The sequence below is a fragment of the Dermacentor albipictus genome, chromosome 3 (assembly GCF_038994185.2).
Source record: "Dermacentor albipictus isolate Rhodes 1998 colony chromosome 3, USDA_Dalb.pri_finalv2, whole genome shotgun sequence".
NCBI classification, from domain to species: domain Eukaryota; kingdom Metazoa; phylum Arthropoda; class Arachnida; order Ixodida; family Ixodidae; genus Dermacentor; species Dermacentor albipictus.
Window position 1 is genome coordinate 120,604,138 of NC_091823.1, and position 27,375 is coordinate 120,631,512.

The following is a 27,375-nucleotide window of genomic DNA, read 5'->3' on the forward strand; positions in this document are numbered from 1 at the left end:
ATTCCTTCCAAGCTACATGCAGTCTGCACTATCTAACCATTTAAGCCAAGACAGCTTGTAGAAGTGCTTCCAGTTATCACAGTCCTGGTGCATCTAGCAGAAGTGAAAGTTATGGCAGGGCAGTCTGAAATATGCAAATGAAGTTATTAGAGCCCATGTTTGTCAATTACACGTGATGAGACAAAGTGAAAGCTTTAAGGGACACTAAAGGCAAATACTAAGTTGACGTGGAATATTAAAATACCATTCCAGAAACCTCGCAGCGCTTGTTTCTTGACAAGAAAAGACTCAGTTTACGAGACAACTGCATCTGAAGAGTCTACATACCTTTAGCACAATTCAAATTGCCCGCCCCCATTGCATATGCTGTAACTGCCGTTTATTGCCGTCGGGGAGTAAAACGGCGTCCGACAGAAGGCACTACAGTTTTCTGCACAAAACACCAATGTGTGGCCTTGCAAAAGCCGAGCCAAAACAGAACGTTGGATTCGCCTCTGCAGCTGCTCTTGGTGAAGTGGTGCAGACTGTTCGGGAATCTCGCGACATCACATGGACGTGGCATTGTCTGCTGTTGTAGTTTGTACGAGTTTCGCGAGCCAGTAAAGCCAGTGCACCACTATGCACTAACGCTACTGCTGAAACGGGAAAGCGCAGGCATTTCTAGAGTGGAGAAAACTAGACCTTTCAATCGCCCGCATAGTTGCCAAGGGTCAATGAGTCTTTTTTCTAAATATCAAATAGAACTGGAGAAGTAACATTGTATTTCGTCTTATAAAGATATACAATGATCTTTCTATTACAAGTGATTGAGTACTAGTCACGGAATTATAGTGTGAAGTGCCTTTGTCATCGAGCTAGTACTTGAATGTCGTGGAGGAGTCTTTAATCGTGTCCTGCATTTACCTCAATTTCTCGAATAGTAAAGTTCTGATCGGGATAAAATTGATGCTTTAGACATTCTCAAGCACAACTCTATCACTGATATTTGCCTTTAGTGCCCCTTTAATGCATTGTTCATTGCCACTGGAACTCCACGGCCATGCCAACTGAGCAACTCCTTCTTTAAGATACACTTAATATTAAGGACACAATACTGCTCCTCAAGTAAAGGGTACATAAGGTATGAATATGTGTGCAGAGTTTTGAGATGAAAGTAGCACTAGGCATGCATGTGCGTGAGCTTGGCTTTAGGCTCGTGTAAGCTGTAATATGACTAAAAGGTAGCACACGGCAGTCGCTTGCAATTTCTAAAATTTGGGCCTCTACCCATTACATTTCTCAAGAATGGAATGAGTATGCTTATGGTATCAGCATTTCTGTTGCGCCAATATCTAGGAACAAATGCCAAGAAAGTTTATTAGAATTACGACCCTTGCCAAAATCTCAAAGTTAAACTTGGCATGAACCTTTCTCTTCTTTCCTTCCTTTTCGAAAGAGGGGGGAGGGATGCATAAGAATGCTTGTTCCTTTGTTGGCTAGTATGACTGCCTTACTCATTTTGTTTGGAACAATTATTATCTTTTATTGTTTTTGTTTGGCGTAACTAATACGTATGAACTGTAAATTTTGTCTCTCCATCTTAAAAAAAAAAACGAAAACCAGAATTCAGCACCGCCCATGTGTGTAACGCCAGCTCCTGTTTACCAGGTAAATGTCTGCGCACATTTCTCTCTTCCTTTATTTTTTATGTAGCTTTATTGAGGTCTTGGAAGTCAAAACTCTGCAAATATTGGGACGGAGGCGACTCTTGCAGTACCTCAACAAGAGAGTGGTGTTCTGCCACTGAGCGCAAGGTCATCGGTTTGATACCTATCCGCAGGAACCACACCTGCCATTGCTGCTGCTGAAGCTTCAAAACAACAGCAAATAATGCATTGTGTAAACCCCTGGTCGGCAGACCTGCCTTGCATTGATGCACTTCGTCATCATGCCCTCGCCTAGGGTACAGACAGTTGATTATACGTATACATAGCTTGATGGTAGCATCAAAGGCCAACTGCAACAAAGTTTAACTTTTGGTAAATTGGTTATAAATATGTAAGTGCTACTGGAGCACATACATGCATTGGCTATAAAAAGTATGTGCTACTATTGGCGGCAAAGATGCAGAGCTGGTAGTTGTCTAGTTATTATCAGCTGCTAGCAGCTTAGCAGACGACGCATGCCCCAGGTGGTTAGGGGATGTGGCATAAATGCCAACAAATTGCCTCTGAGATTTTCAGCACACCACGAGAAACTTAGAGATCATGCCTAGTTGGTTCTGTATAGTTCCTGACAAGTGGTAATGACTTTATTTCTTCTTTTTCCCCTCCTGATTTGGTATTAAACACATCCTACTTTTGATAGATTTTCACGATGCAGCCACTCATATTTTAGGTATAAAATTTTCCGCAGAGGCTGTTAGACGGCTGCAATATTTCAAACTAGACTTGTTTCGCAGTTTTGTTGAAGTTGGCCTTTGAGGGGCATTCGCACTTGCGATTGACAGAGGTCGCACGAGTGACCGTTACTGGCAACCAAGAAGCAACTCGCAGCAACCATTGTTCATACCGGCAAGAACGACTTGCCTGTTTCCAAACCAAAATGTCTCGAGATTGATGTTGTTTGGGGGTGATTTTTACACCAAATAAGTTTGGCCCTTCATTTTGAAGCCGTGTGAAATACAGGGCGATATGAGACATAGCTCATTGACTTTGATAAGCAAAGGCTTAGGTGTATGACGGACGCGAAGCTCAAAGTATAAAAAGCGGTTATGATTGCTGTTCAAAGGTCGCAATCACAGCTTTTCATAATATAGCCATTCCAGTGTCTAATCAGTGTGTGTTTCAAGTTGCTCACTTTTTGTCACTTGTTACTACTATCGATATCAGGTATCGCTGTCACTGTAGTCAATACAAGGTTACTCAAGAGACCCCATAGATAGACAAAGCTTGGTTTTAAAATTTTCAACACATTTTGCAAATTAACTGCTGTGGGTGTAGTTGTTTGAGATGGTAGCTTTCCATTGCATTAGCAAAAGGGGGGGAGGTCCTTAAAGATTGGGCTCTTTAACCCGTTAAGGGTTGTTGATGACCTCAGCTCGTCATAGGCGGTCGCCACATTTTTGGCTTATGACAAACCTGCCCTCATTATCGGTACTTCAACATTTTCAAAATGGTTTCCTGTATGCAAGTATTGTGGTTGCACACTTTTTGCAATCGCATTTTTGTGTTTTAACCTTGTTATTGAAGCATGTCGCATGAGAAAAATGAGCCATTGTGTTACATTTCTTTTTCTCGATTAAACATTCTAAGAGGTCACGTAATTATAATATGATAGGTAAGAATGACATTTTGCTGCCGAGAGATGTCTCTTAACATGCAGCTTTGCTTTTTCTGCATTCCTGTTACTTGCCATGGGGTGCATCGTCTCTCAGCATTTTCATCTTTCAGAAGTATGCTAACTTGCCAGTCTTCAGCACTCCTATAAACAGCAAGAACTCTTCAGAGCTCCATTGTTGGCTCTCAGCTGCCTTTGTTGGCTGCTTCCTTTTGCTTTTCAAGCAGCCACTATAATAACTATTAGTGTTGCCCTTTCGGACTCACTTTGAGAACATGCTACAATTACTCAAGCCACTTTGAGACACAAAACAGGTTCGGCATTAAACAACTGTTTGTATAAGTAAAGAAACGCTGCTGTTAGTTCTGCACCAAGTTTCTGTGTGTTTTATACAAGGTTACCAAGATGAGGCTTACTTTGCACAATGCATGTCACACTAGTACTGTGCAGTATTTGATGCACTAAAATTGCGTAAGACCTGATACAATTCACTGCATAGTGCTGGCTGGCCCACGGTCAAGGTATCCACATAAAGTGGGGAAGAATACCCATACAGGAAGGAGTAGCCATAGAAATATGGACAATGTATGTAAGAAATAAAGCTGACTTTTTAAATGTCAAAACTTGGAGAGCCTGTGAATTGGTTGAATTATTCAGGATACGAATTTTAAAAATAAATTATAGTGTTACACTGTCACTTTGTTTATCACAATAATCTATGATCTATCATCTGCTGCCACCAGTTTTTAGAAAACGAATTTTTGTAATTGCATGATATAAGTTAGCATATTTAGCCATTTACTGTCCTAAATGCTTACTTTTGGTTTGTGAAGCAGAATAGCTTACCATACTCTGGGAAGGAACTGCAACTTGTCTGCACAGATTACTTAGATGTTTTGGCAGTCCTTCCCTTTCTAGGGTCGCCCACTGTTGATTGTTCCTTCACCCTGGCATTTTTTGTCTGGCGATTTCTGCAACCCTGTGGTCACTCTTTGGCCATACCTGAACCTTGTGACATGCGAAAATTCATGCATCGTCATCACTACAAACTGCACCATGTTTGCCATCCAAATGCCTATTTACACTTGGAATTTTAGGATGGACTCTTGGCCTTGCCTGTGGGTCACTTTAGGTTGCTCAACATGCTTTCAGCAGCACAGAAGGTGTTTGTATCCCCTTTTCCCTTAAATGGCTAGCTGCATCGCTATCAAGTAATACCTCTAAAGTATAGACACCTGGCCAAAAGAAAGTGACAGACTGAGTTTCTTTGCAGCCTTAATTCTCGTACTGCACTGAGCAGCTAACTTGATGTTGTGCTCGCTCCCTCCACTTTTTGCCCAGACTTCATCTTCACTTTTGTTACCTTTACATGCAACAGTACAGGAAAACATGTTACCCAGCCTTTATTAACAAAATAAATTCTGCAAAATCCTCTAAGCCGTACCAACATTTGCATCCACCAGACTTTACCGCAACGTTACAAAGGAGGTTTAGCAAAGAAAGCTCTCCAGTTGCAAAATTCTTTGTGGTGTGCAATTGAACCTGGCACTACTATTACCTATGTGGAGAAGTTGCTCTACCAAATGAACTTTCCTTTGATGAGGCAGACACTGAGGCTGTAATCCTAGCTTTGTGCTAGTCTGGTAGATGGCAATTTTTCTTTCCATTGCCCATAATGAATATTTAGTGCATGCCATAGTATTTATGACAATAATAATGGAAGTATCAGCACACTGAAATGAGCTTCCTTTTACCGGGGCTTTCAGGCATGGTCTCATTAAGCAAGAAACTTAATGGTACAATAGTTCAAACATTGTGCTAGAATTGATGACAATAGGTTAATTGCATACTTTAAAATAAGGGATAGCTGTAATTTTCGGTTAAAGGGATACAGCAACCTATTACTTTTCCCTAAAATGAGATTTCAAGAATTGGAAGGTGATGCTTTTGCTTCTTGAGAGAAAATGTGCGCGCCTTGGCTCTGCGACTCACTCATACTCATACTCACTCGACTCATACGAAGCAGCAATGTGCTGATTATAGTCCCATAAAGTGAAACCCATGATGTATACCTTCTGCCTTTTGGAGGTTTGCCAATGCCACCTTTTACCTTTCCAGGCGTACATGTTCACCGAGGTGGTGAGTCAGTTTGATGGTGTTTTACTTTTTCTTGGTGGCGGTGGGCCGTAGGTCGTTCTGTGAGTACAGTTGGGGTGCGCTGTGCCTTGCCTTGCGGCTTCCTTTTTGGTGAAAGAATTTAGAGCTGGGTGAATTTGTTTGGGTTTATCTTCAGAATGTTAGCGCAAAACAAGACATACAGAAAGACTACACAAGTCAGTGCTGCCTTGTGTTGTATCTTTGTATGTTTTATTGCTTTGCGCTGTGCCGATGATGAACTCGTAGGGCAACCCACTGCTTCCTTTAGTCTATGTCAATGTTGTATTCTTTCAAGTTTTCAAAAACAGCTATAAAGGTTGGCTTGGTAAATGACTTTACAATTACCAATAATGCAGTCGCCTGTCCACTTTCTTTCTTTCTTTCTCTGATGCGCTACATACATGAGACCTTCACTTGGAAGTTTCTATCTGCCATGCTTTCCGATGTCACTAAATATGCTTGATACCACTCCTATAGGTTTATACAATACCTATATTCATAATACTCTCTCTCTCTCTCTTTCTTTCTTTCTCTCTCTCTCTCTCTCTCTCTCTCTAATGCCCTTGATTTATCTTTGTTTCCTGAATGTTTTCAGTTTTTTTCTTGACTTATTTGATGAGGGTAAAGGTGCATTTGCCTCTTGCTTATATGGCTAGCAATTCCTTCAAGAAGACATGTCTCTTTTGTAATGGAGAATGGTGTTGTTACATCTAGGGATGTTTTAATGGAATACATATATCCGTAGAGAATATTGTCCATCTCCATATTTAATACACGCAGGGGGTAACTCAGGTTTTTGCTGTCTTCCTAAATAGCAGTACCATAAAGAAATTAAGTAAAAAGTGTGGTTCAGTATGCATTAAGAGCATGCTGGGCTCTACAAGGTGTCTTAACAGTGATCACTGATCTGATTTCAGCCTTTCAAATCGCCACCTTGGGCTGCTGCTGCTGCACTTGGTGCAGAATGTGGCATCCTGGGCCAGAATGAAATGTTAAATGTACACCAATATCGGCGTTGTCGAGTAAGATGAAGCATTATCAGGTTCCTTACAAAAAAAATGAAAGGTATTAAAAACTGCACATTTATTTTCGGTCCTCACTGGAGGGGCCTCTAGGATAAGTAACAGACACATTTGCGTAACAGAATCACTGTGTAGTTAGCTTACCGAATGTACCCGAGGCAACTTTTGCGGCAATGATTATAAAACAATCCTTAGCTGACACAGCATTTGCAAGTTGTTCTAGTGCATGCACTGATAGCAGGGCATTTAGCATTGTCACCCGCTTGCTTCAGGTGGTCCCAAACACATTTCTTGGCAGATCACAGCCTCAGATGCTTTTGTGCTTCCTACATAACTAACATTTCTCTTTTGCAATATTTTGGGCTTGAAGTAGCTGGAACGTCACAGTTCATGCTGTGAAATTGCGAGAATTTGCAAAGTTGTCGCGTTGATAGGGTGGCATTAGAGTGGCATACCACCAGGAAGACATGTCATGAGGAAGCCACACATGCCTGATTGCTTTAACAGCACTGAAGCACGGACACAACTTTTGGAGAGCTTTGAAGTTATCAGTTATGGCCGTGACGAAAACTATCACTTACTAATAATATTCATAATTACTTGGAACAGGAGGCTATGCAGGAAAATTGATGTGAATGCTCTTTATGTGCTACCATATAATGCCAGCAGGGAATGAAGCCAATGAAAGCATAGGGGTAATTAGATGCGATTGAAATAGAAATGTAGGAAATAATGAAGAAAAAATAAATGAAAATGGACGAAAAGATAATTTGTTGCCGGTGGGGACCGAACCCAAAACCTTCGCATTAAGCGAGCGATGCGCTACCAGTTGTGCTACAGTAGCGGTCATCAATCTGTCCACTAACTTGTGTATGTGTGCAGGATCTAGCCCTGCGATCGTTAACTAGTGCCGCTCAGAGCCATGACAGGCGGATGTGAAACACTTTTTTTTTTGCCCAATGGCATCACATAACGCAGGAACTTGGGAGAGCAGGCACGTGGCTAATAAACCCTTGTATGCTACTTAATAACATCAAAGCTGCCAGATTCAAGACCGTCACTATGAATGGATGAGAAGAAGGGAAACGGAGGGGCTCAATTTTTGTTAATCACGACCATTACGCAAAGAGGCAATGAAGCCAAGGAAAGCAATAGGGTAATTAGCCGTGTAGGTAGCTGTGGTTCACGTAATGCAAAAGTTGTGGGTTCCGTCACCACTGGCGATAAGTTATCTTTTCATCCACTTTCATTTCTCCCTTTGATTATTTTCTGCATTTCAATTTCAACCGCAGCTAATTACCCTGGCTTCATTGCCTGTTTGCTTTATATGGTCATGATTAACAAAAATCGAGCCCTTCTGTTTCCATACTTCTTGTTCTATCTGTACTAAAGATTCATGAAAACTTGCGAGAAGCAACTATTGTTTACAGAAATAGCTTCTTTGTAACATGATCTTTACCTTTTCTCTACCACTGGCGAATATTGTCTTCACCAGAATTTGTACCAGTATAGCCAATTACAAGCATAGTCATTATGATGCCACATTTCTGCAAAGGTCTGTAGGGTATTTGGTACACTTTTGTCATTTCCTTTGGCACAGAAAGGGCTAAAGGAGCCTTATGTGTATATAACAACAGCCAGCTAGCTAATAGCTATTGCTTTTTGCCTTCAAGCTTACATCAAGGGATCACTTGTCTTTGTAGGAAAAACAATATATTGTGACAGCTCTTCTAGGGAGCACTGCTCTCAGTCAGTTTTCCTTGGTATCTGCATTATTTTCTTACACTAGTTTGTCACCAAAGTCAGACAGACCTTAACTGCCATGTGCTTCAGGCAGAAGCTAGGTAATGCTTAAGTTTGCTGCAGTTGCTGGTCCTGAACTACTGTATAGCCGTGTTACTTGTGCTTTCAATTCTGTCTCAGTATAATAGCTTGTAATAATGTCACTGCCACAGAGTGGCCACAGAAGGTGGATACTCATGACAGATCGACCCGAATTTCTGTGATAAACCATAGATTGAGTGCGACGTGGCCCACCAGCAATGGATCATGCCCTGCACAGAGACACACCGCACATTATGCTCGGTGACAACCTAAAAATTCAGCGCGAGCTTTGTCCACAATATCTTGCCGCACCTGACGTCGGCGTATCTGCACTTCAAAACGTAGTTCCAAAGAGATATATCCCTTTACGGAAGGGACATATAAAGATACCCGAAGGAAATGTTTATTTTTCATAAAGGTATGCAAAATACACAGAGAATAAGGATATTCTGAAAAGAAAAAATATATAATGGAACCTTTTTCAGTAATAGGTTTGTTGCCTTCAGCAACACCAGGCAGAGCACTAGAATCAAGCTTCACTTTAAGCCACCTGTGGATTTGTGAGTCACTCGTACAGACAGTTCTCATAGAACGTGAAACAGCAGGGTACAGCCTCGCAACTCTTTAACAATATCACGCGAGCGTCGATCGCATGGCATGTCAGTGGTCTTGTAGGGGCGCAGGGCAGAGGGATCAGTGAAAATATATGCGCAGGCACCCTCTTCGAATGTACAGTGCTGCGCTGTCCGCTTGAGGAGTGCCTGTCACCACTACAAGCCCGCTGACACGCTGTGCAGTCAATGCTCACGCAATATTATTAAAAGATTTCCAGGGTGTACATTGCATTTGTTCTACTTTAGCTGTGTGATACCACTGTAGCCTAGGTTCTTGCATCAGTCTTTGCTTCCTCCGACTTCAAAAGAAAGCATGTCTCAGGCCAACTTGCTTCTTCCTCGTCCTCTTTTCCTGCTCTTATCCAACAAGTGATGCTTGCTTACTGTCATGCGCGTCATTCAGTGTTGTCTGAAGACATTCAACAAGAAACTCTGTACTCAAAACCGAAACTCTGCAAAAAAAAAATATTTCGATTTGTTGCCTGTAAACAACACTCATCCATGAAAAGTGAAAACAAAGTTTGCCTCTGCCGTGGTGTTACGCAGATGAGCAAATGCAACTCACAAGAACATCTTGGTGGGTGAGTTGGTGCGTGCATGTCGGTTAGCATAGTTGTCTGCCCTAAAAATCACAACCGCACATGAACACACTGACCGGACAAGCTCATGTCCGGTCAGTGTGTCCTTGTGTGATTGTGTTTTTCCTCACTGGCAATTTTGCGAACCTAACTGGCCTAACTAATTATGCGAACCTAAATTCCTCTCGAGTTGGACAGCAGTGCATTTGTCACTGCAATCTTGGGTTGTCAACTTATGTGGCTGCTTGCAGCGAAGTTCGGTGCCGCTAGTTTATATATATATATATATTTTTTTAATCAGCTACTTAGACTGTCATCTTAATCTGTTAAATGTTGCTGTTTGATTTGCCGGTGTAATGGGACATTAAAAAATCCATGCTACGTGAAAAGTCATTAAAACATACAAGAATAGATGAGCCTATTTATAGTTGACATGCTCTTTCCTTGTCCCTCAGCAGCCCAACATTACGAGCACAGCGCTTCTCACTGTGCACACTGGTCTCTCCGCAGAACCAGCCGTATGCAACAGTCGGTCCAAGTTACACTGGGAACTCGTACTCGCCTGAGGTAGAGAACACTGCTTTGCGTCTCTTGTTTGGGCTTTCTGCAAGGACAGAAACGTTGGCGGCACTCCACATTCTGCAAGCACACTCCTTAAGCATGTCTTTCTTATTTTCTTTTCTGCCCTTTACCACTTTAGCACAGTTGGGCTTGTGGCCTGAAGTTTGGTCTTGTCTGTTCTGTGCTCTGCAAATAGCAGGACTTAATAGGGCTCTAAATATATCATAAGATCACAGCTTAGACTGTCAGGTTAATCTTCTAAAACTACATTCTCTTTTTCTCTTTTTTTTTTTGTTTTCGTGGAGTCAGGGAAGGTGTCTTTTCTAAGAATGGAGGCCAAACTTCTGAAATTCACACCAAAATCACAATGCCAATGTTGGTGTGATGTCAAAGATTTCACGTTCCTCTGCGCACATTTGAGTGTTCTTTCTTTGGGAAGTTACGCAGCTGAACATTTAGTTATTTTCAAATCTCTAAGTAGTTACTTTCAAAACATCTAAGTAGCCTCAGGCTGATTCTAATTTATTCATATGCGACAATTTACACGCTGATGCTTCTGCTACCTGTGGCATTGCAGGAGCCTAGTATGGTAATTTCAACTGAGCATCTCAACCCTTTTTCTTTTTTTCTTTCTTTTTTTTTATGAATCCTTTCTCACTTGCTAGTCTTCCATTCCAGGTGAGACCAGCCTGCTGCCAAAGTTTAGTCTACCAATGTAGCTTTTCTTTAACAGATGAGGATGGCTAAGGACAGCACTTGTGTCCTGTGTTCTTCCTTTCTTGTCCTTGTCTGCTTGGTCTCTGCTTACGATGAATTTTTCTATAGCATACCTTTGAATTGGAGGGCAGGTTTCAGATAACACTTATGTTAGCGTACTGTGCATTTGGGTGCACTGTGTTGATGCTACCAATGTTGTTCAGCACTGCAACTTCGTTAAATTGTTTGTGTGACTGTGGCAGGAAGCTGACTAAACACAGGTTTTCCACTTGGCAGATCGTTGCTGCTTGCTTTTCCCTAGTTTGCTTTTGAATGTAAGGATGGCAGAAGGAAACATTTATTTGCTAACCCTAAGGAAAAGAGGCATACGAAGTGCTGCCTCACTAGGAGCGCCAGGTATACGCAACTGATCCAGCTGAATCAAATGATTCAGCTGGATCACAAATCACACACACACAAATCACAAATCACAAATCATTTTTCACTGGGTTCCATTGACTGCCATGTTTTGCATGCATTGCTTGGCTGTTTTGTCCACAATAAATCCGAGGTGCATGTTGTCTGCTGTGACTCTACTGAAAGAATGTTGGATTTACTCCATAGGAACAGTAGCACTGTCTGCCATTGCTCTGGTGGACTTCGTCCTGCACTGTAACAGTGGTAGATAGATAGCAGTGGAATTTGATTTCTGCTTGCATAGACAGCAAAGTACATAGCAGCTGCAATTGTAGGCACGAAAGAATAATCGGAGCCCTGCATGATTTTATATATCGGAAAGGGGATATGCACAGCAAATTGTGTGCACACTGATTCTGAGAGCAGGCAGGATGACAAAATTCTCTTTAGCAATTATAGAGGCTCAATTTCAGTTAAGGGCGTGGCATATACATATGTTGTGTTTTATTTTAAGCTGGTAAGCATGCGTCTCATTCTGCTACGCTTGTCCCTCGCCAGGATATTTTTCGTCAAGCTATTTGGTATTAGGAAAGTGTCACAGATGTCTGGGCAACAATCATGTCCGTTCACAAGTCTGAGCAGGAGACAGTGAATGAGTGTCATTGCATGACTGGGGTACTTTCAAATTGTTTTCGGCGCCTTCTGCAGTGTGGGTGTGAGAAATAATACCGGAGATGCACCTGAAAGCATTGTCTTGGCACTGTTGTAAGCACTATGCGCACCCCTTGCCTCTTCCGAATGGGCTCCATGTCCTAGTGAACAAGGCGCCCGTATGGAATCTGAGACGTCCTGAAGGTTTTTTTTAAAAAAACATTTTCATTTTTGTTGTCACCTCTCTGTTTTACCTTTCATTATGCCTCCTTCCGACCAGACGAATTATCGTCGAACCATTGATTTCACCAACCTGCGACAGGCGTTCAGCCAAGCATTTAGATGAACGAGGTTTCCGTACAGCAGCCAAAACATCTTAAAAATTTTTTGGAAGTTTCTTTTTTTTTAGGCCTTTTCATTTTTGGCAGCATCTCTCTGTTTAACTTTTTCATTATGCTACATTATGCTACACATGTCAAAGTACTATTCCAGGGGCTCTGGAAGTGTATCTTTAGTGTAAGGGCAGGAGCCAGGGCTCATTTTGTCAACACAAACATTTTTTCTTTTCTTTTCATGAAAAAAAAATAACTTGTTTTACTATCAGCTCTCCCATAGGAATGTATGGCAGTGGTTGGACCCCAGGGCTGAAAAGCAGTGATCCCCTCCAATGAAACCTGTGGGGGTGCTTGCCCCCACCCTCCTGCCCCCTTCCAGAGCCTTCTGCTATGCTCACTTGTGAAAGCATTAAGTGAATAGCTCATGTCCTCTCTCTTTCTCTCTTTTTTTTTATGTACATCTTATTTGGGGTTGGTGAATTTGTCCTGGTTAAGTGATCTTTGAAGACTGAATACAAGTGCCTAGTTACCTTTGTTTTCTCTGCCAGGCTTTACTATTTTGTCTGTCGTACATCTGTGCACTCCAGAAAATCTTGTAGCCATTTGAAAAGTAGATGAGTCTTAATGGGTGTTGTTAAGGTTCTCAACCTTACCTCTTGCTCAAGGTGCTATTTTAATACATTGCAAAGTGTTCTGTATTGCAAAAGTGTTGTGTATTGCAAAAAGTTCTGTAGCACGAGCAAAAAAAAAAAAGTTGGCTGTGTTTAGTGTTTCGTTAACGTTAATGTAAGTGCACAAATAGCTTCATGGTTTATATCTTTAACAAATAGGCTGCTTCCTGACTCAAACGCATTTGCTACTGGTTGGTGAAGCTTCACTGCTTAAATGAACTTCACTGGACAAATGAACATGTCTCTATTTCCTGTTACCTGAGAGCTGCTCAACATGCAAATCGAGTGAGCAAGCCTCTCCCTCTGTCTTATGCACAGCTGCAGAACATGTCTGGTGGTACCATGGCAACGGCGGGCGGCATGAACATGGCTGCACCGGTTCCAAATGCAGCAATGGGCATGGCACCGGTGAGTAAGCACACCTCATTGTTTGGCGATAAGATGGATAAATGGCACTCTAACATGACTGCCGGCACGACTGTTTTGTAGGAAGGAGCTGAAAATTTGGCGTTACATAACTGGAGGTGAAGCACCAATGCAATAAGTACTTGGGCAGCCATGATCAGCACAGATGAATGCTGTGTTGGACATCTTTGCCATGTTTTCGCACTTCACATCTAATCATAGTGGGATACCAACTACCCTACACTCCAAGACCTTCGTTTAGCGTCGTCTTGAAAGCCTCTGCTTGGCCCTATCTATAAGGACCTCTTGCCACCATGCTTGTGCGTAATATGCATAACAAGTTGGCAAGAAACTATAAGCTAAATTCCAGCATGCAGACTTTGATGCAGTACATAGGAAGCAAATGGGCTTTCACACTTGACTATTTAAGAGAAGGCTTTCTGTTTTAAGCATGTTATCACACAGAGTGGAGCAGAAGGTGCCAAAGGCCACATGCTAGGTTTATTGTATTTCATCCTCCTTGGCAATAGCGCACATAACCCAGTGTGTGTACTGCTAGTATGTGAAGTGGGGCATCGTAGTTTTCCAGTGTGGTTCCTTCATGTTTCTGCTGCTTGGAACCTATTGATAATGTCACCTGGTTCCTAGAGCTATGGTATATTTCATCACTTGTAGTTTACAGCTGTGTTTGAACATTGTAGAATTAAGTCAATGTGTAGAAGATACCTAGTAATGCTCCTTATTGTGTGGGTTCTTTGCTCAGCAGCATTTTAACTTTGTCAGAGAGCTGAAACTGCTGGTACTTGCCCCCTAGTTGCATTTGCATTGCCCTGCAGTTGAATTTGTGTGGCCTCGCCATAAGTCTTAATGGGGATGAATCAAACCTATACGGTAGCTTCAGCTGTGAACTCATTTGCCATTAGTGAACACACAGTTATGTGGCATTTTGTATTTTGTGCAGGAGATGGCATGCACGTGTTGTCAGTGCTGACATGACTAAGGCACGTCATGACTCAACAGTTTTTAAGCCTCCACTTTTGTGACTGAGGTTGCTATTATTGCAAGCAGCCACACATGCCTGGGCTGAAAAAAACTGTTGTGTCATGATGTGATGGACATACCTCTCATTTTGAAGGCAGCCACACTATGAGAAAAACTGGTTCCTGGCCTAGTTCATATTTTGCTGAATGACATGGTTACTGCCAAACGGACAAACACAAAAGCAAGGTGCCACCTCCTGGAAATAAGAAAGGATGAAGGCACGTGGAAAGCAGGCAGCAGCCTAAATCGTTCAGTTGCTGCCCCAGCGAAGAATCGATCAGACGTCGGTGTCCAGGCCTGATCACCATCCTTTTTCTGTATTGCTTATATCATCGATTACGTTCCTAGCCCTTATCTATGTCGCGTTAGTGGCAAACATATCCCATAGCTCAGCCATGTGGCTGCGTGTTTCCTTTCACATTTTTCGCAAGTGTATGTTTATCCTAAGGGAACTGCTGTTTTCACCTGTTTGGCTTGTGATAACTGGCACAGGTAGGCTCATTATAAGTCTCATAGGATATTATAATGGGGCTGCTTCATGGCAAAAAAGGGAAAGGAGGAGGGGTGCCTTGTTTGTGAATGAGTTCTGTGCCCTTTCGTTAGCGTCTTTTGTGAGCAAGGCATCTTCTTTCCTCAACAGACACCGCAATACTGTGTGTGCTTGCATGAGCAAGTGAGTATGCAGTCGACTACGTATGCACACACCTCCTTGCATATTGCTTAATAGATTTAGACTTGAAAGCCCAGTCAGACGATGTCATTGTCACTCAGTTTATTTTACGATACATTGAGGCTTGTGAATGATACAAGGCTTGCTTCTTCACCTTTCTGTGCCAGCCATATGGAAAAGTAGCATCACACAAGGCGTAAATGCAATGGGTGGAAAATGTGTCGTCTGACTTTCCTTGATAGTTGGTCAAGTTTTCAAAAAAATTTGCAGTGCCTGGTGAGAGAGAAAGCAGCATTCTTTCTCATCGTATCAGCTTCTTGCATGAAGTTTGCTATAAAAGTTACTTTATAGTAACTAAGTAAATGCTTTCAAAAAAGTAATGCTTTCAAAAAGAAACTTGCAGAAATCATTACACAAAATATGAGATGTCCTTATTTTGCTATGTTGTGACTATGAATGCATCTAGTAGCTGATTACACCATAAATGCATTTGAAAAATGTAGCAAGTCAATATGGCAATGTGTGCAGTCAGTGAACAGGTTGTAAGCACACAAAGCACACAGAGAACCGCTGCAGCAAAAGGGGCGGCATTTAAAAGTGAGTGTCGTCCACAGACAAACGTGCCTGTTGTTTGTCACTGCATTGGCAAAGCATTGCAGGTTGCATATTGGATGTGTTTGGGAAAGTGCGAGGACCTGAGCCACAGGGATTTCCAGGATACGAGTTAGGTGACAGCACCCATGCTTTACGCCAACAGTCTGCTCTCTGCTGTTCATATGAGACCGAAGAATAGCCTAAGCTTGATATCCCCATACGTGACGCTGACAATGCATAAAAATGGCGCAGTGCGCACTGCATTGCTAGCTAGTCCCACTAACGATTGCAGCTGCGTGTCCGTGGCTGCCAGGCTAGATAATGCACTTAGAAAATGTAAGTGTGTCTCTTACACAGATAACTTTGAACATCTTTTTTACTCCAAACAGCTATCCTTGCTACGATCGGTGCTAATTCTGTTCACTTTTTCTCTGTGTCTTCTCGCCACGCTCATGACAATGTTCCTGAGGCAATAATAAACGAGCTACGAGATGAAAGAATAATAGCAGCACAGCTGCAAAAAAAGAAAGATGAAGAAGTAGTTCACCAAAGCATTTGCCACTGTGTTGTGCCATGTCGCAACAAAGACACTCAGGAAGCAGCAGTGTGATGCAAGAAGTTTATCATACTATGAGCCATTTGCTTTCTGAGATGTGTCATTGGTGAAAGTTTTGCAGGTGAAATTTTTAGATGTTTAGTCCCAGACATCGCAGTGCATGGCCCTTGCATGAGGATATATGATATAGGGCTGGTACACAGCATCACCGTGAACTGCACGCTTTCGCAGCCCAGCTTGTGCCCAGCCATTTGTTGCCGCCATGTGTGCAAACTTTACATACTATAGTACTCTGGCTTCATCGGTATAACATGTTTAATTAATCCTCTTTCAACTTTACTGTTACAGTTATGAGAAACATATTTCTGGCATATCTTTTTTTTTTATTATTCTTCATTATGGCATCGTTCTGTGCTGATGTGTCTGTTTTACACCAGACAAAAATTGCATGGATCACATTTCAGTTAGATTACAGCGGAATAAACGGTCCGGTACTGGGCACTGTGCAAAGCGGTACCAACATATTTTCGGCTATTAAATTTTTGGGGGGGGTGGGAAGGGTTTGAAAGGTCCTAGGCTTTTAGAGCCCAGGAAAGATTGTGACAAGCCTCAGAGTGCCGTAAATAATATAGTACATTTTCTACAGCCAGTTTCCATTTAATTCCCTAGGAGGATACCACGTTGGCACGTCGACACAGTATGTGGTCCCTTGGGAGCAGGACGGTGCGATATTTTGACACTCGCTCTGGCTTGCTTGGTGGTCTCAAATGCTGCTACTCATTGTGAGGTCCAATGTAGCAGCATAGCAGACAACCAAGCTAGTTGGAGCGAATGTCAAAACGTAGCAATGTCCTGCTTCCACATGACCACGTAGTGCTTCATGATGTCACAACACAGTAAGAAGCGAAACTGAAAGCTGTAGAAAGGCTATTATCGTACCTGCCAACTCTCCCGATTTGTCCAGGACACTGCCGAATCCTGATATACCCTCCCGATCGTACGGGCACAGCCATATATATACTGACAAGCTACCCCGACCCCATTGGGAAAGAAATATCCTTAAAAAGGCATCATGTAGCACAGTTGCATCATAATTGTCATTATGTACTAAGTAGCTAGCCAAAGTCATATTTAGATCGAGGCCATTTGTGTATAGGCAGTGTATGCCTAACTTGGTTCACTTCAAATCAAAATAGGCATTGATGACTGCATGTGAGACAAAGGCCTGATACCCATCGCATAATGGTCAGTTCCTTTAAGTTATGTTCGCTTAAATGTGTAAAGAGGCCATTGTCATGGGATGCAGTATGTTTCTTAATCATACATGCGCACACGCACAGTCTCTGGTCATAGCATTAGTGCTGAGATGTTTAGTGATTGCACTGGCAGCCATTCAGAGCTGTTTCTGATTTAGCTGTGCTCCAGAAGAAAAGTGCAATTTATTTTTGTCATCAGTTTTGTCCGCAGACAGCATACACTGCTGTCTGCGGACTTTGCTTTTTTTTTTTTTTTCACCAATCTTGAGGGGTGATTCAGGACCTCTTTGATGCATGTTTGAAGCTTGTTTCACGTCGCTGCCACTTATCACCTTGAGAAGTAGCAAGGCTGTCTCCCCCATCTTTTGGTGCCTTACGAATGAAGTAAACTTGTAGGCTTGTGAAGAGACAATGTACTTGTTAAACCTTTCAAGCCTTACTACCGTGCCGTAAATGTATTCAAAGGACACCTTTGCCTATCATAAGGCAGCCTTAAGGTGCCATGAAGCATGTTCTCAACACATCTCGTCTTCTTTTCTTCTTACTTAAAAGTAATGTTATCAACGTAAGTATTCAACTGGTAAGTAACCTTATCGGCAATAATTTGTATGTCGTTTGTTTGTGAATACAGTGACTGCACTTTTTCTTTTCCCGTGGCACTGTGATCACCTGAAGGTAACCTTGAGTTAACACAATAGCTTTCCACTAGCTTAATTGGGGGCTTGGTAATTTCTTTTCGGCCTTGGAAGCACTTGGGCAAGTTCTGCAAAACTGCAGTACTGCCTCAGCACAGCATGGACAGCACATGATGCTTGTGGCTACCAACTGATGGCATCATGCATAGTGCAGTGATTCTTTTGCCAAAGAACTGGGATATGGTCTAGTGGGGAGTACTTGCTATAGTGGATGTAATGGGCCCAAAATAAATGACAACAGAATGAGACACACAAAACTACAGTGATCCTTACTGTAATCATCAGTGTGAGCTGCAAGTGCCCTCAAGCCATGTCTTGTTGAGCAGCAGAAATGGTTGATTAAATTCAGTGAATGTTTATTTACCCAAAAGTAATAACCTCAAAGCTCTGTGTGATGGACATTTATCTAAGAACATTCGTGGCTTGATAAATTTTTTTCGCTTCGCAGACTTAACTCCTTTGAAGACTGTGGGTTTTTTTCTTACCCTAATTCAGGAAATCATTATTGTGTTTCAAAGTCTTCACACGTTGCATGCATGCACCTGGGCCATCATAACAGGAAAAATAAAACTGCTCAAGACAGATTTAGTCATTTGCCTGTAGTCTTTCTTTTTGCAAGTGTTGCCAGCAAGTGTAGGCAAGCAGCTTTAGAGCGAAACACACTGTCATGTCATTTGTCATTACACAGCTCACACACAGTGCATTCTCTTTGTGTCGCATGCTCAAGCTCCTCAGTAGCTTTGAGAACCTGGCATGCAATAACAGTATTAGTAATAACAGGTCAGTGACCAATGTCAGAAAGAAAAAATAATTGCAGATTTATGCCAGTCTGAACACTCGTACATCAAAGGCAGCAAAGCTGCATATAAAGGAGTTCCCACACCCTTCGAAAGTCCTAGGGGGTCTGTTTTTCCACTCGTCGAAACCTACCGAAGACTTTGCAAATGCTTCACCATATTGGTGCTTATTACATCTATCACCATCAGCAGCAGCAGCCTATTTTTATGTCCACCGCAGGACAAAGGCCTCTCCCAGCGACCTCCAATTACCCCTGTCTTGCACGAGCTGATTCCAACTTACGCTTGCAAATGTCCTAATTTCATCATCCCACCTAATTTTCTGCAATCCTCGACTGTGCTTCCCTTCCCTTGGTTCCTATTCTGTAACTCTAATGGTCCATCGGTAATGGCGCTACACATTATATGGCCAGCCCAGCTCCATTTATTTCTCTTAATGTCTACTAGAATATTGGCTATCCCCATTTTCTCTCTGATGCACTGTGCTCTCTTCCTGTATCTTAATATTATGCCTAGCTACACCTCTATAGTCACCATTGTATCTGACACTTGTTACTGTACCCTGTTCCTGCTCTACCGACGCTAACATCTGGCTGCACATTCCGACGGCCTGGGTAGGGCTGCATTGTGGGATGTTAGTCATAGCACATCACTGATGTTGGCGTCAGGCTGCACATTCCAACGGCTTGGTAGAGCTGCATTGCTGGCTGATGTTAGCGATAGCTCATCACTGACGCCAGTGTCCGGCTGTGCATTCTCACCAAGGTCCTACTCATAATTAGGGCTGCTTCAGTGCTTCGATGCAGGCTGTGTTGCTGACTGTGCTTTGGCATTTGATGCCGACCTCAATGTTGCATGTTTCCCTAGCCCGCCTTCGCCACACAAGAACCATTGTGAAACTGCCCTTAGGCTGTAGAAGAAAAAGCACGTGCTTCTTCTTCCTTCGCGATTGGAAAATTGGTGGAAGTAGGGAAACGACAAACAACGGAGGCGTGCAAAAACAAAGTTCACAATAGGGGTTCAGAAAGTTTGGTTATGGGAATACATTGTGGGATTTGTTTTTCTCCTTTTCTTTTTCGTGTTAACTTAGGTAGGACATTAGGCAATATAATAACAAGAACCTGGTGGGGCAACCCACCGCCCTGTTCCAAAGGGGACGCTCATAGCATCCATCCATCCATTCATGGATTGTGCACATTGCGTTGAGGACTCCATGTTTAAGCACGCGGCTGCCAATAAAAAGCAGGCTACACTGCTGCGGTAGTACCGATCGAAACAATTAATTCGATGCGGGCAGAGGGAACTACTTTAAGCAGCGTGTGTGTAAAGCATGAGAGCATGTACGAAGATCGGTCTGATTAGCCACAGGAAGGCACACTAATCACATCGAAAAACTCGAATTCAGTGTTCACGCACGCAGATTCGCGCAGTTCTGAGCTTTCTACCCACATCGCGCGAACTTGCTGTGGGCCTCCCTATTTGAGAACTCCTTACCGTCGGTGCCGATGACCTTGCGGATTAGTGCTGAGTAACATGATGCACCATCCCCACTTTTGTCTATCGCTCAGACTGGAATCATAGCAAGCTAATGATAAAGTACAGAAACCACCTGCTATGGATATGGAAAAATCCCTCCTGTGTTCTGGAAGGGAACTGGAAAGCAATACTTTCTAAGCAATAGAAGATTGCCATTAGGCACAGTATGGTGCACTACTAAACTGAAGACCCCATTGGTATTTAAGACAGCTTCGCTATTTCTTCAACTTCACAGGGAAAAAAACACTTAATTCTAATTGACAGACATTCCATTCATAAAAAGTAGTTTCCAGACCTTCGTATACGAACTGAGTTGTTATCAGAGAGGGAGGGTAGTATCTGATTTGGTGTTCCCTTTAATATGATCAGAGCATACTATGCATCTCGATTCAGAGATACTTGAGTTACCGATAGCTAGCAAGATTTTTATGAAGTAATTTGATTGGCCTCCTAAGGATGGGCAGCACTGTAATTTCTGCTCAAATTTTGGAAGCCTAAATGTTTGTGTTAAATATCCTGATATTTGATATTCGATTCGACATTCGGCTTTTCTTTCCTTGCTTCAATTCGACATTTGATTTGAAATCTACTGTTCGCTATTCACACACTCCTACCTCAAGTGGATCTCCTGACTGACTGTAGGACCTGCAGAGGAAGCTTTTCCTTTTACATCCAGCAGTGCCGGGGAAGAACAATTTATGTCCTTTGTTTACTCCGGCGACCACTGGGGCATAAATTCTGACCTCGCATATTACTAAGAATACTCGATTTTGCCTCAGTTGTTGGCACAGAGTTACTGTATATGCTCCCACAGGGAGCAGATTTGCTTAGAGCTCCACCACCTTGCATTCAAAACAAATCAAGGTTGTGAGGAAAAGCCAGACATCGTGGTCGACCCACGTGGTCAGTCGACTTTATCCGGGATAATTGAGGACCACTTTGTTACGAACTTAACACAGCTGAGCTACGGTGGTTTTCTGATCCTGAATGAATAGAAATACCCCGTTGCACGTGCCTGAGGCATCCCCTAACACAGGATCCTTTGCTGCGCACAGAGCAGTAATGCCACCTTTTGAAAAGCATGCAAATCTGCAACCTTGAGAGCAAGTACAAAATATAAATATTATAGGTGTTTGAATAGTGCAATTTCCAAATGGAATCACATATGAATATTCGAGAAAAGTGACCTCCAAATTTCAAATTGAATACTGAATATTTTCTTACTTGTGAATAAAGTGAAACTTACAGTTCACACAGTATCCATTTGATTAAAAGAAATTGTGCTTATATATACATTACTTGACGCTTAATGTAATACCATTTCCAACTCGACGTCCGGACAACTGAGAAGCTTGTAAATGAGAAACATTTTTTTCGGTTCCGGGCACCGTGACAGTGGCAGTAGTGAAACAAGGGAACATCACATCACCAGGTTCACATACTGTGGTGTGTCAATGAAGAAGAGAAATGCGATATAACAGCATCGCATGCAAATAATTTGGAAGAGATGCGAACATGGTGGTACTGGCCAAACAAAAAATTTAGGCAACAAATTCATGTATAGTCTGTTTAGAAGCATGCCATTCTTGTTGAATGACTGGAAATTATTATTGGAAAAAATTACTGGAAATTGTCTCTGCACAACTACCGCAGCTCTTTTGCAGCAGAGTCATTTGGAACAGTCCTCACTGTGGAGAGGAGTAAGGCAGCGAGTGCTGCAGGGTCGATTATCTCGACAAAGCACAACCTACATTGGACGGCAACTCACTGCACCTTTATTGGCTCGCTCTTTTATATACATAAGTGCTGCTTTCCCTTATATTCGAAAGAAACTAATAGTATTTGACAAGTTCGAATAGTAGATTCTCTAATTGAATACGAATCGAATAGCAGAGACTATTCGATACGTATTCAAAATTTCAGATATTCATACACTTCTGTAAAAACAAAAATCTTTGTCATGCAATTTTTGTGCCAATGAAAGTAAAGCAAGATAGACTAAATTCAGAAGCAGTTACCTGGGCATTAGTCATCAAATAAGGTGCCTGGTGACACAGTAGTGTTGCCATTGCCGGCTTTGTTTATCTGTGCCTAAATGGCAGCTTCTCTGTGCTGCTAGGTTGTTTGAACCCGCGTGACCGGACTCGACGAATGGAAGTGCAAGCAGCTTATAGAAAACAGACCCACAACTCTGCTCCACGTAGGAGTATATATGAGTATATATGGTAACTCTAGTGACGATGCTTGCCATGCCATCTGCGACCAGCTCCGAGCATTGGGCAGGGCCTGTCCCACAGCTCCACTAACTTGACTCCCAAGCCTGCACGTTCCTGCACTCATTCATTATGTTCATAACATGCAAAAGAATGGCCAGTGCTCTTCGTCGTGCACCTCGTTGTTGAGTTTCTTGTCATAAATGCTTACTAATGACATTTCAGACACTGCAAGTGTTCTCGAAGGCTCTGAAGTTTTGTGTGGACTGCGGAAACATAGAAGCCTCACCGTAACTTTTTCAACCGAGTTATTGGTCTAAAGTAGATCTTGCTTATTGTAATTTAACTATGCTGCTCTGAGTCTGCAATCACTGTTAGATCAGCAAACCAGACATACTTTCAGATTTGTCTGTCAAGTTACAGAAGCATGCACCGCCACTCTACACATTGCTCAGAAGGATTAGGCACACTGTTATAGCTGCCTGTCAAAGAATCTCTCTTCAGGCATTCCATTTCTGAGTCTGGGGATCTGCACTATTCTTGTGTTATCTCCTGTTTAAGTTGATAATAACATTTTAGAAGTCTTGTAAAGAACAAATTACTTGGGCATGCGTGCGCATGCATGCATCCATGTGTGGCCACATGTTATGGTGTGTACATGCTTCCGGACACGTGACCGTGACGCTCATATAGCAATGAATAGAAGGCCAGCTTGTAAGTGTTCCAGAAAAAATTAAATAACAATAAATTAATTGCCATGCAGGTACTAGACATATTCACCTTAGTAGATTGCTGAGGCATAGAGCAGCTATTTTCGTTGAGAGCCAAGAACAAGAAAGGTAGATGACAGTATGGAAGTCCCTCTTCTACCTTTTTGGCTACATATGCCACATGTTTTTGTTGTTCTTTATTTGTTGCCTTCCTTTGTTGTTTCCTTTGCTTTGTGTTTTGCTGAATGCAAATTTGTTGGTTTCTGTTTCAGTTTTTTGTTTCTTACGTTCACTTTTTTTTAGGCAGCACCAGGGCAGCAGTACTCTGCTGCTATGTGGCCTGGCAACAACATTTTGGCAAAGACGGTACAGACCTTTTCTTTTGTTTGTTTGTTTGTTCTCGGTGTACTACTGTATGCCATTTTTCTTTTCTTCCTTCCCCACAAAATGGCTTGTCTTCGATCTTCTTTCGCTCCCTATATGTACTCACCTCATTTCTTTCTCGTTCTTTTTTTCCTTTCTTTCTCTTTATGCCTTGTTCTCTTATTCACGTATACACTTCTATGCTTTGCACCTATGCTACGTTCAGCTGGTTGCTGCCATGCTCCGTCCCAGATTGCAATAAGTAGTCCATCTGTGATTGCCATAGCAATGGGTGACTGGAAGCAGAAACACGTGAGCACCGCCTCTGTTGCAAAATAGTGTGGCAGACGTACAAGGTGTATGAAAGGGAAAATTATGATCCACCCAAGCAAGCACAAAGCTACAAGGCTTCGTGAAGCTACACAAAGCTATGGGGCTACAATATTTCCTTTCGTAAACCTTTCTCCACAATTGAGGATAGCTATACGGACTTGTTGGCAGGTCGTCTTCTAATTTTAAGAGTGCAGACAGAACGACATGGACATAGAAAGCACATGGGACAACACAGAACACTGTGTGCCTGACGTGTCTTCTATGTTCTTGTTGTTGTGCCAGCACTACTACAAATTACAAGATTCCTCCACCTTGAGCGCTTCCGCCCGGAAAGTATGGGGACAGAGAGCTCCCACTAGAAAAGTTGCAGCATCTACGTGGCCAAAACTGTAAGATCCAGGCTGCACTCCCAGCACAAAGGTGAGGGTGCCTGCAAGCATGCTAAGCTCATGCATGGCGCTCTAAATGATTGCAGACTTGCGAAAGAACGCTACACACACTGGAGGCAGTGAACAGGGCAAAGGTGTTCCAATCACTCGATTTCAACCAGCCAAATGTGAAGCACACCTCGAGAGCACTTGAAAGCAACCAGTTGAATGTAATATTAGTCCGTGTTGCTTACAGAACCCCGACATGATTTCACTGTGGTGAAATGGTAAGGGGTGGGGATGGAGTGTGGGACAGAAATTGAGGTTAAAGCATTATATGAAGTCTCTCTTTCTGTGAGTGCTGTCGGTGTTATAGGGGAATAATGCAGATGATGGCTTCTGTGTGACAGCCTCTGCAGTGTTCTCACTTGCAGTTGCTTCAGTGGCATGGGATAATATCGGACAGCTGTAAAAGTGCTGTTTATCTCACCTTCATTATATTGTGCTCACTTCTCAGCTGCATTTCTGTTTTCTGGTGTTTCAGTCACTCCCAGCTTGAAATGCCCATGTACACTAACCTGTCAAGCATGACCATTAGAATCCTGACTTGTCGACAGTTGCACGCCGGTGCTGCGTGTAGAAGAATGGCAGCTTTAGTGTCCTGTGCTTGTTTCGCACTTGGCTGATGTGGCTTGAAAAATGTCAACTTTCTTCAACTGTGTTGTGAACATGGCTGCATTCTGATTCTTTGGTATGCAGAAAGGTCCGCCTTGAAAATCGAGTGTTTTTTCTATAAAAGGCTTTAGTTTCTGAATACCAGACTCTAACATTCCCAATCTGAAGTTGTTACAGCGAAAGCTCATTAATTTGACCCTCATTTATTTATTAAATTTAATATTTAAGATTTGCTGGTCCTGGCATTATTCTGCCATTATTCTGTGATATCAATTGTTTGTCATTTGAGTTGTTGTTGGCCACGCGTCTGCTAATTTGGTCTACTCCCCAGAGCATGGTAACAGCAGAATGCCACAATTGTATGGCACAATCGTACCATTCCTATCCAACGTCTATATCCTGATTAATCAAGAATGGAAGTTTGGGCTGGTTTGTGTGGTATGGCGATTTAAGATGTGAGAGGCATTAGAAGCAATTAAGCTGTTCATGCAATCTTTTCCTCTCTCTGTCATCTAGTGGCAAGCTATTCAAACTGTCACACAGACCTACTGAGTTTAAGGCACTTATGCACACAGGCATCAGTGCGTTATGGTCTGTATGTGTTGGCAATCAGCAGATCAGAGGTGACCTTTGATAACCGTTCACGAAGCTTTCAACATTGCCACTCCGCCTTCGTCCCCCAACACGACCACACATGTTTAGCTCTCCACCTACAGAAATCATTGCAGTAGATGAGCGCAGCTGAGCAATGTCTCTAGCCATTCTTAGCATCCATGCTAAGCATCCATGTTTCTATTCCAAAAGCTGGCACTCCCTTCAGTCGTGTTGCTTTTTAATCTCATATTATGTATCGAATGGTCTGCCACTTGCAACATGCAGTTCTTCAGCCACAGAAAAATACTCAAGGAGTCATTCTGTGCTTCATCTTTACATTTGCTAAACTTGTCACCCTCCAATTCACTACCTAGAATGACAGGTATGTCATGGAATAGCAGGTGCCTACCATGTTACATGTAGTCAGCTCATCAGGATTATTTTAGATTTGCAGGTCACCGGGATGCGTATAGAGTGTAGTCTATAACATTATGGGGGTTGTCATATAAGACCAGTACTCTTTTGCTGGCTAGAGAGCTCTCCTGTCATGTGAATGCAGCTCGTTTGGTATGCCTCCGCGTTGATGACAGTCATAGTCTTGTTGAGAGTATTTAACGGCGGCAGCATTGTCGCAAAAAGAGAGGTTAATAGCATATGCTTTTTGTTTGTTGACATCTGCAAGTTCAAGTCATGGACAAGTCCCCAAAGAGCCCGTCGTCATTTATTTGCTCATTTCATGCTTTCCATAACCAAAGCAGCTCCTCTAGCTGCATGCCGTGCAGGCCGTTGTGTGACTGTGCATGTTAATGTCTTCATTATAGATTTAGTGTCGCCTGGCTCTGGCTGCGTAGCTGCTGGGCGCAGTGCCATTTCATGTGTCTCTCCCACCTTCATGGCGGAACGCACATTTTTCACCTGCCTCTCATCACCCACAATAGCCCGAGCCCTCCAGACAAGCGCAAGGAATACTCCAGGCTGAGTTCACGCGTGGCATTGCACCTCACAGCCAGCCTGCGACGAACAGCCATCATCTGCAGGAAGTTGTTCGATCACGAGGTCCTAAGGTTTGAGACTCTTTATGCAACGGTCACGTGTGTTGTGTCCCTTAGTCAGGCAGCAGCTGCACCCAGTGTAGTTATTAAGGCGTGTAGCACGTCCTCTCATAGTAAGAGACGACGAGACGTTATCTAAAGAGCAAAAAGAAAGTAAACTGGCTGAAATGGCCAATAAACAGCCTCCTGTATAGAGAACCAGGATAGTCACATCATCATTCGCCGCTGAACAAACAATGCATTCCGTTGGAAGCTTCTTCACTCAAAGCCACATATGTTGAGCCCTAGCGGGGATGTAGTGTGGCAAGCTTTAATGAGTTCTATATTGCATGGCCTGGCAAATTTTGCGCAGCCTAGTGGGAAAGGTTTGACGCAAAGAGTAAAAAGATATATTTTCTTTTTCCAAAAGAACAAGCAAAAGAATGGTTTCATATCACTGAGCTTGTTTAGAGTTTGCCAGCGGATAGCAAAGAAAGGTGGTAAAGAACAACAGTGTGCTATAGACTACCAATGACCAATCGCGATGCCGCTGGGTTCATTTGGTTATAGGAGATGGGTCACTGAACCATTCGCTAACCCACAAGGACAGCTCAATCGGCAGCTTATTTCGTGTACTGAACATTCGTGTTGGTACATGCGCATGCAGGCTGCTGTGGTCATGACTGCTGAATAT

The 27,375-nt window shown here is 42.7% G+C and overlaps 1 protein-coding gene across 17 annotated transcripts in view; it reads left to right on the top strand.

The window, feature by feature from the left end:
* Positions 1-27,375, top strand: part of MED25 (Mediator complex subunit 25) — a 91,016-nt gene that overhangs the window by 40,296 nt on the left and 23,345 nt on the right. For 7 of the 17 annotated variants that reach the window (XR_010569978.2, XM_065453325.2, XM_065453322.2 and 4 more), the window contains 8 exons: positions 1,603-1,647; positions 5,437-5,457; positions 6,393-6,497; positions 10,024-10,080; positions 13,163-13,252; positions 14,931-14,963; positions 23,621-23,683; positions 26,589-26,714. Coding sequence is in view for 16 of the 17 variants with exons in the window: in XM_065453325.2 (XP_065309397.1) it covers positions 1,603-1,647; positions 5,437-5,457; positions 6,393-6,497; positions 10,024-10,080; positions 13,163-13,252; positions 14,931-14,963; positions 23,621-23,683; positions 26,589-26,714 (540 nt within the window). In the remaining variant the exon portion in view is untranslated. The remainder of the gene's footprint in view (positions 1-1,602; positions 1,648-5,436; positions 5,458-6,392; positions 6,498-10,023; positions 10,081-13,162; positions 13,253-14,930; positions 14,964-23,620; positions 23,684-26,588; positions 26,715-27,375) is intronic. The other 10 variants (XM_065453327.2, XM_065453323.2, XM_065453324.2 and 7 more) reach the window with 10 other exon arrangements.